The sequence below is a fragment of the Erpetoichthys calabaricus genome, chromosome 1, assembly GCF_900747795.2.
Source record: "Erpetoichthys calabaricus chromosome 1, fErpCal1.3, whole genome shotgun sequence".
Classification (NCBI taxonomy): domain Eukaryota; kingdom Metazoa; phylum Chordata; class Cladistia; order Polypteriformes; family Polypteridae; genus Erpetoichthys; species Erpetoichthys calabaricus.
The window spans coordinates 144,504,962-144,514,229 of NC_041394.2; the positions used below are offsets into that span (position 1 = coordinate 144,504,962).

At 37.6% G+C, this 9,268-nt stretch overlaps 1 protein-coding gene across 1 annotated transcript in view; it reads right to left on the reverse strand.

The window, feature by feature from the left end:
• LOC114655675 (solute carrier organic anion transporter family member 1C1-like) overlaps window positions 1-8,976 on the reverse strand; it is a 62,000-nt gene extending 53,024 nt beyond the window's left edge. The window contains exons 1-2 of the mRNA XM_028806834.2: window positions 8,815-8,976; window positions 7,819-7,979 (exon numbers count right to left, since the gene is read on the reverse strand). Coding sequence (XP_028662667.1) covers window positions 7,819-7,920 — 102 coding nt within the window. The 5' untranslated portion in view covers window positions 7,921-7,979; window positions 8,815-8,976. The remainder of the gene's footprint in view (window positions 1-7,818; window positions 7,980-8,814) is intronic.
• Window positions 8,977-9,268: the final 292 nt, after the last annotated feature.

The window sequence follows — 9,268 nt, forward strand, 5'->3', positions numbered from 1 at the left end:
TGTGAAGTTGTTGCTATGTAGTGAGGAAACTTCAGCTGCCTCCCCAGGTCAACTTGAAGTAGGCAGTCTGGTGTGGTGTTGAACAGGCCCGATGACGATGATCTAGGCTGACATTCTGACTGTACTCGAACAATAATGATAATACATTTTATTTATAAAGCACCTTTCCCATGCTCAACTCGCTTACGAAGGAGATGTGTATCCTATGACTGCATTGTTGCTGATGATAATGGCCATAGCAATGCTTTCTGCCACTGCCTTCAGCACTTGATCATGGTGCTACTGGTAACAACCTTCATGTAAGGCTTTAGAGCATCTGTTGAGGATGTGCTCCAGTGATCCTCTTCCTGGACAGGAGAGGGCATGCTGGGGTATCACTCTTGCCACAGACATAGAGAGTTTCAGGGCTTGGTAAGACATCGTAAATAGCCTGGATCATGAATTTAATGTGTTGGACACATATCAGTATAGGAGGTCTTCCGCTTCATTGCACATTTCCATCTTGTCTATGCTCTCTGCTGCTGCATTTCCATCATTTTGGTGTGCCTCTCATCTTGAACACGACCCTACACACCTCCAGGCGCATCTGTCCTTGCCTTTTGCCTTGTTGTAGCAAGCTTGTGGGAAGGATCCCATGCCCTCTAGTTCAGTTGCCACTGTCCCCTCCAGAACCCTGTGTCTCATTCAGGGTTCTGCCAACACCACCTCTTACTGCGCTTTGCAATTTGTGGTGGATGGCCGGCTAAATATTCCGGCCCTCACCCCCAGGCCGCCAGGTGGAGCTCTCCCAACAGCATGGACGTTCCCTGAATTCCAGCAGGGCCTCATGGATTTTGTAGTTTATATGCATAGCCCTGCTGGATACCATGGGGGCCTCCAGGAGTCGCTGTAAGGAGGCTGTCGGACTCTTATGTGCCCTATAACCCGAAGGTGCGTCATGATCACATGACAGGAAGAAACAACGTGCCTCCGGGGTGAAGAAGAGTTTTTATATGACCCGGAAGTGTTCCTAATCACGTGGACAGAGAGGGCGAAACACTTCCGGGTCAAGGACTATAAAAGGACTATGGGAAATCCCAGACGTCGAGCTGAGCTGGGTGGAAGGGTGGCAACGCATCTGGGAGAGGAGGATTGGTTTATTGATTGATTATTGTTTATTTATATGAGTATTGTGGAGTGTAGGGTGCTTTGTGCACTGTTCATTGATAAAATAAAGTCATATTGGACTTTTATCTGGTGTCTGACGTCTGATCTGAGGGTTCAAGAGGACAACCGTGCCTCAATCTTTCACAACTTCCTGCCCATGTGTACATGGTTGCCTGCTGCTGCCAATCTGGGCTCTTTGGAGTCCCTGAACTGCATGGCCTCCCTTGTGCAGAAAACCCTGTACTCCTTTTGCAGACTGCTGAAGGGAAGCCATAGCTTGTTGATCCTTCCGTAAAGTGCTGCACTGGTCAGACTGCAAGGTAGGCCCAGCCACCTTCAAAGGTAGTTACCGACCTTTCACTCCAGCAACTCCATAGTTGTCAAGGGCACCTTGTATACTAGTAAAGTCCATTGGATTGGAGGTAGGATGCCTTGCTGATAGATCCAGGCTTTGAATGTTCCAGGTAAGTTACAAAGCACCGTAATACTGTATAAAACACAATGTTATCTGCATTATCCTGCAGGATAAAATCGTTCATGTTTTGACACTGCAGACTGCCTATTATAAGTTATTTTTTTAAGTTATGCTCAAACAAGCCATAATAAACTTTAAAGGACCTAACTAACTTACAAAGGAGTTTATAGGACCCTTGAAAGCATCTTATCTAACTATATTTACATTCTTTCTTTTTTTGTGGTTTAGAAATGTATGACTCAACTTCATTTGTATATTTTTATATTTTTTCTATTTTGCACTAGTAAAGTATAACTTTAATGGACTTGTTATCTAAGTAGTTTAAGGTGCTTTTAGTTTAAATTGATCATTCATTTTACAACTTAGTGGTAAAAGAAAGCTAGAGACAACATGAGATTACACATAAAAATCAGAGGATCAAAGCCTTTAGCCAGAGCCATCCATCACCAAGATAGCCAGACAATCATATGTGTGTAATATCACGATTTGGAACACACATGTATTTTTAACATAAATAATGGCCCGAATGAGGGACCAGAAAAATGACAGAAGAAGCGATATTGGACACTGAGACACTTCAGAAAGTGAGAGAGGCCATTGTGCCATTATGCCATCATGAAGAATTCTGGCCATCCCCTCCTGGGGGTGCTTTGTTGGAGTGCTTTCAGCTACAGGTTGTTTTTGCTAATGTGCAATAAGAATCATCTCTGGTGATCTTTTTAGCTTGCTGTCGTTAGACACTTCAATGCTTCCTCCCAATGTTCTTTCCTTCACTCCAGCCAAAGGAAACAGGAAGATAGTACAGACCTCAGTATAGTTTGGCTATTTTTAGTGCAATATTTATTGTGTTATGTGTTTAAATCTATTGTTTTATATTATACTTTAGTTGTTATTGTACTTTAGTACATTGATTATTTAGTTCTGGGTATTCTTTCATTAAAAGCAAGAATGCTAAAGAACATGTTACCTTTATCACATTAAATGTTGGTAACAGATATTTTCATAATTATCTACCAGGAACATAAGAGAAAATTCAAGGAATGCAAATTGTTGCTTTTGATGCTTCTAAATTTTTGCTTTATTTATACCTCTACGTGCCACTGAACTGCACAAAAATGCTGTAGTGGTAAGTTTATATGCGTTTATATGTTTATATACTCTCTGGTCAAGAGGTCAACTTCAGTCTAACCACTATCTGTGTAATGATTATATGGCTTTATTCCACACAAAATATGTGTTGCATTTATTGACATCTCTAAATAGACCATCTTTGAATGGCCACATGTGTGTGTGCCTTAGCAAGGAATACTACCCTTGCCACTGAAGTAGGCTTTCACTGCCAAGACCCTGAACACAATTAAGCAGGATCTGACTGTATTGTGTTATTTTTGATGCATTTTTCATCCAGATTCTTTGAAAGTCTACAAAATCATCATTTCAGATCAAAGGTATCAAGTTGCTTTGAATACTGCCAAAAATGTTTTCAGTTCAATTATATTGCATGAAAACACTAATCAGCTAAGGAATTGACACCACTTCTAGTTGGAGATTATGTCACATTTAATATTTGCAATATTTGGCACTTTGAGGGTGTAAAATTATATTGCAGGGTGTAACTGATGCAACTCCTTTGCAACTCTTCATCCAGGTTACAGATCTCATATTGCACCAAAAAAATACCGTGATGTGATCTCATTTAATCAGCACACTAGAATAAACTGAAATCTCTGACCATCTTTTTATTCTTTTTCCCCTCTGCTATGGTACAACAAATATAAAACCTAGAACAGACATCTGAGCTAGTTCAACATTCAGCAACTGTCCCCTCTATTCACACAACTCAAGATGCTCGCTTTCCTTCTTTCTTTTCTGTCTCCATTGTTCTTCACTATTTGAGGGCACTGTATGAATTGTACCCCCATCGTAGTGCTCATTGGTTGTTAACTCTCACAGACAAAACAGCCCACTCTTACGACTCACTACAATAAAATCAAACCAGTTTGGTTTTGTCATAGCAAGTTGATGAGAGTTGTGGGAAGCTATGATTGAGTTATTAGGGTTATCATGTTACAAGAACATGTGCTATGACTGTGATTGCCGTGAGATTATATAAATGAAGAATATGACTGAAAAATCACAGGAAAACTCTTGCAGTGTAACACCAGCCTAAACTGAGGTTTTTAAAAATATAACCCAGATCAATGATGCAGATCCGTCATTTGTCATGACATCACTCATCACTGCCTGGTTGAAGTTGTTAGAGGTTGTTGCTTCTGTGGTATTTGAATGCTTGTTCTTCTCCTTCCCAGGAGCAAAAAACAATCAGTCATTCAGTGGCACTAAAATACACTTTTTTTTAATGCTTATTTGATTATTTGACTACAGTTTCTTTCTTGTAAGATTATGATAAATAGTTTAGAAAGAAACTGTTATATATTTAGATTTATTATATATGCATATTTTTTTCATTGCAAATATAATTTAAACAAATTGAAGTAATTAATCTAAAAAGGTCAAATAAATTATTTTGTTCTGTTACAAGTGCATCATCCCAATTTTACCTTGTTGCAATCAATACTCTTATGTGGATATACAGTGCATCCGGAAAGTATTCACAGCACATCACTTTTTCCACATTTTGTTATGTTACAGCCTTATTCCAAAATTGATTAAATTCATTTTTTCCTCAGAATTCTGCACACAACACCCCATAATGACAACGTGAAAAAAGTTTACTTGAGGTTTTTGCAAATTTATTAAAAATAAAAAAAAGTGATGCGCTGTGAATACTTTCCGTATGCACTGTATATTATATATTTAGGCAAGGGCTGTAAAAAGGGTAGCATTCTGATTAATAAGGACATGATTTAGCAGAGCAATTTGATTGCCATCTGAGATAAATCAGATGCTATTGAATTAGACTGGTCTTGATCCATACTATCTTGTATTAAAGAACATATTGATTGAGGTCGTGAAAGTTTATATTGCATTCTGGAAGTATTTAATTCAGGTCTGACCATGGAGTACAAAAATACCTAACTGACCAGTGCATTTCTTTACTTGGCAAAGTATTTATTTTATGTTTTCTATGTTACTATAATATTTTATAGATACCTCTTCCATACAAGTCATAAATTATCTGTATTGCAGTACAAACTATAAAAAAATAAAACAATAGGTAAACATATTAATAATGTACACTGTTGCTAGTCCAATACAGTAAAACATCTTGACATTGCCTTGCACAAAGCATGTTTGAGTGCACAAAGCTTTAGTATCCATCTTTACTACTATATTCACTCTTTCCTTATACACCTTTGTCAGTCCTTTGATAAGATAGGTTCAGTTTAGGCAGCTGAAATTCAATAATCTGTTGGTCTTTTACATACAAGTATTGCTTGCACAATAGGCATAATGCAAAGATAAGCCTTATGTAAAGCTGATGTCCATGAGTAGGGTCTGACCTTTGGAAGTAGACCTTGATGTTCACAGAGTACATGTGTCATGAAGCTAAAGAGGTGAATAACCTCGAAATTTGCAAACTAGATTATTTGAAAGTACCTTGATGTTTATTGGAATTGATGTGGATCCAAGGTTCTTGCACTCAGACTTTAAACCTCAATAATACCAGCACCACTGTTGACCTTTCTTTAGTTTAATGTTCACCGGAATGTTTGTCGGATTTGTTTCATTAAGCTCCATTTATCCATAAAGTGGACACCCAACAACTTAAATGTAATTATATAAATATATCTATATCTATACCTATATATACTGTATATATACAGTATATATGTATATATATATATATATATATCCATTGCATTCGTAGTCTGAGTCCCGACCTAATTGTATGGGTGGTTACCTACCAGGTAACGCATGTGGCTGGTCTGCCAATCGGCAAATTAAACTATGCAACATTCCATGCTCTGCTTCTCGCAACTGAAGAGGGCCCCGTGGCGGATATTTGCCGATTGGCAGACCAACCACATGCATTACCACTACCGCATCGCAGTAAAGAGACCAGGATTTGCATCCATGGAGTTTGCATGTTCATTCCGTGTCTGCATGCGTTTCCTCTGGGTGATCTGATTAGCTTCCAAAGACATCAGGTTATACGAACTGTTGATTGTAGTGTAAGGTATGTGTGTCTGTGCATGCGTTTGCGCTGTGATAGACAGCACCCCCCATGAACATGATCTGGATTAAGTGGGTTAGAAAATGACTTGACATATTATGGGATGCCAAACAGGCAAATAAATTGAATTTGCAAATATATAAAGTCACTCCTGAATATATAAAGTCAAAGCCTGAATAAATTAAGAAATGACTTTTTATATTCAGATTTTGATTTTACATATTCAGAAATTATTTTATATATTCAGACTTTGAATTTATATATTCAGACATCACTTTAAATATTCAGGAATGATTTTATTTATTCAGACTTGGATTTTATATATTCAAAAATTACTTTATATATTCAGGAATAATTTCATATATTTAAAGTTTGATTTTATATATTCAAACTTGACTTTATACATTCGGAATCGACTTTATATATTCAGAAATTACCAAAGATATATGTATATGTTTAACCCAGTAGTATAATGGTGTGGTCATTAGTAAACTGCCTCATAGACCTAGAAGACTGGGTTCATAGCCTAGTCAAGGCAGACAGAAAAATTGGAAATAAACAGATAACACATTTCAGTAAAAGATAAAATACATCATTAATATCCCAATACGTATAGATAGCACAATAAAAAGATGATGATATATCAGAAGGCAAGGGAGGACAGTGAACATGAAGTGTCACAAATTATGAACACAACAAGCATGAGAGAAAAGGTGGGCAACAGTCTCCATTCAAGCTAGATAGATGAATGGATAAATAGTACTTTATTTGTCCAAATGGAGAAATTTAGTACTGTATGACTGTTGTGGGGCGGCATGGTGGCGCAGTGGGTAGCGCTGCTGCCTCGCAGTTGGGACACCTGGGGACCTGGGTTCGCTTCCCGGGTCCTCTCTGCGTGAAGTTTGCATTTTCTCCCTGTGTCAGCGTGGGTTTTCTCCGGGCGCTCCGGTTTCCTTCCACATTCCAAAGACATGCACGTTAGGTGGATTGGCAATTCTAAATTGGCCCTAGTGTGTGCTTGGTGTGTGGGTGTGTTTGTGTGTGTCCTGCGGTGGGCTGGCACCCTGCCTGGGATTGGTTCCTGCCTTGTGCCCTGTGTTGGCTGGGATTGGCTCCAGCAGACCCCCGTGACCCTGTGTTCAGATTCAGCGGGTTGGAAAATGGATGGATGGGTGGATGACTGTTATGGTCTTTTGACTATTTTCAGCATAAATATAAAAATAAGACTCTTATTGAGATGTTTAGACTGGCAGCAAAGGAACATTTCCTAAACATTAAGCCAACTGGTAGTTCTTTATTCTTATATATAAGATAGTTACAAATCAAAGTCAACAAAGGGAAACAGCTAACTAAAGTCAAATTATTTAGACAGCCCTAATTCATATTCTTATATCAACTAAATTCTAAAAATAGTTATTTTCTCAGACCACCAAGTATTCCATGTTCCATCTGTGTAAAGAATTTGCCAAGGAGCAAATGTGCTTTAAGTGATTGGCACATACAGTGAAGCACAGACTTGTCAAAATCTAAAGTAACAGTAACAGAACATAATGCCGGAAGTTCAAATGCATATAAATGAAATGATTATTTAAAAAGAAATTGTTCTAACAAATGAAAAGCAACACATAGTGGAAAATGATAGCCAAAGGCCCTGGAAATGGCCATTAGAGGATCAAGGACAGAGCTAGGCAGATTAGAAGCCATAAAGACTCCAAACGGACAATAAGTAGGCCTGGGGTTCAAACACAGTCTCCTGCCACACTGGGGCAGCAGCTCTAACTACTAACTCAACATGCGATAATGTTAATAATAATGATAATAATACCACCATTCCCTGGTTTTATTGATTTGATAAGTAGAGTAAATGGGCATTAATAATAATTAATCTAATCCTTATTATATGCATTGTTGTTGATAATGCTATGACTTAATTAACAGACCATTTTACAAGAAAATGGCACATCAAAAAACACATTCTGCTTCAAAGAAGCTTGGAGGTTCAGCATTTTCTCTTTGCTCCATGCACACTGAATGGCTGCAATATGTAACATTTTCCTACCTTCAAGCTGGAGGTGCAGCATTTTTGTGTTGCCTCCTCTTTTGAATTTTTAACATGATTATCCATTTGGAAAAGAGGCTCAGGTTTTGTGTCCACAGTCATTCTGAATAGGTTTCTTCTTAGTGACACAAGGTTATATCTGTCTCTGTGGTAGGATGGTTCTGTAGTATGAAAGGAAATATTTGTTAATTTGGAACTGGTGTATTTTTAAACTTTGTAGCACCAGGTTAAAGAAGATAAACTTTTACTTTGTTTAAATTTTGGTACTGTTAACAAACTAGCTTATGCATTTGTTGTTCATGAGTTATGGAGAAAATACTGTACATACAACAGCATACACTCAGTAAATTACATGCATTTGCTTGTGTTCTTTTACAAAAAAATATACTCTGCAATAAAAATTCTAAACCATAGTATATCTGCATTAAATACATACTGCATATGTATTATTTTATGTGATAGCTACAAAATATCTACTATCCGGTCATTAGAACTTTGCTGGCTGCTTCAGTGTGATTCTAAGCAAGAGCGTTTACGAAATGAAAAATGTTGAAGAAAACCAGAGAAAACAAACAAATCAGCCACATACAGATGAGAAAACTGGTTAATATCAGGGTCATCACTTTCTATGCTTTGTACACTTAACATTGTAATCTTTTAAAACTGAACAATTGTCAGTGTTTTTAGCAGAGATTCGGTTTCTTTTGATGAATGTTTATGTTTAAATAGTTCAACTGCAGTAGAATAGAACAGAATAGAATTTCCCTCTGATCAGTCAAAGAAACTTAGCACTGCAAAACAAAAAATAGTAATACTTCATAAAACTACATTTGAAATATGAATCAGACTGCTCACTGGGAAGTGCTGTCACTGCATGTAACCTAGGGCTCAGGTTCAAATTTTGGCTGGAGTACCTTCCATGAAATGTCTGTGGAAACTCCGATTTCATCTACAATTGTAAGATATTATCTACGAAAGCTTTAAAATCAAATTTACCTTTGATGACTTGAACCTCATTTGCTGTAACAATGTAGTGGAGGCAAGTGTTCAGTGATATGACTCCAGTTTTTTCACATTAGCCGTCACCACAACAGGCTCAAACACAAAAGAGGGATTTTTGGGTTGTTTGCTTACCTTTTAACCTGCTGAGAATCAGTCAACAAAAAATATTCAGCCTCCAGCCTTTTGCACACACAACATGCTGGCGCACACACTTGCACATACTTAAAAAGACATTGTGTGTTGAAATCAGCAGTGACATTGATTAACATACAATAACATCTAAAACTAGGCCTGGGGTTTTAAAAAACGTTACTGTGAAGTAATAAATAGAGTATAAAGCAGGGTTTACGAGGAAGATTTAGAACAGGATTTGTTTTCCATTGCAAGCCAGGGTGTAAAATCATGAATTTTTGACAACTGCTGATTTTTCTTTGCTACTATGAATGGC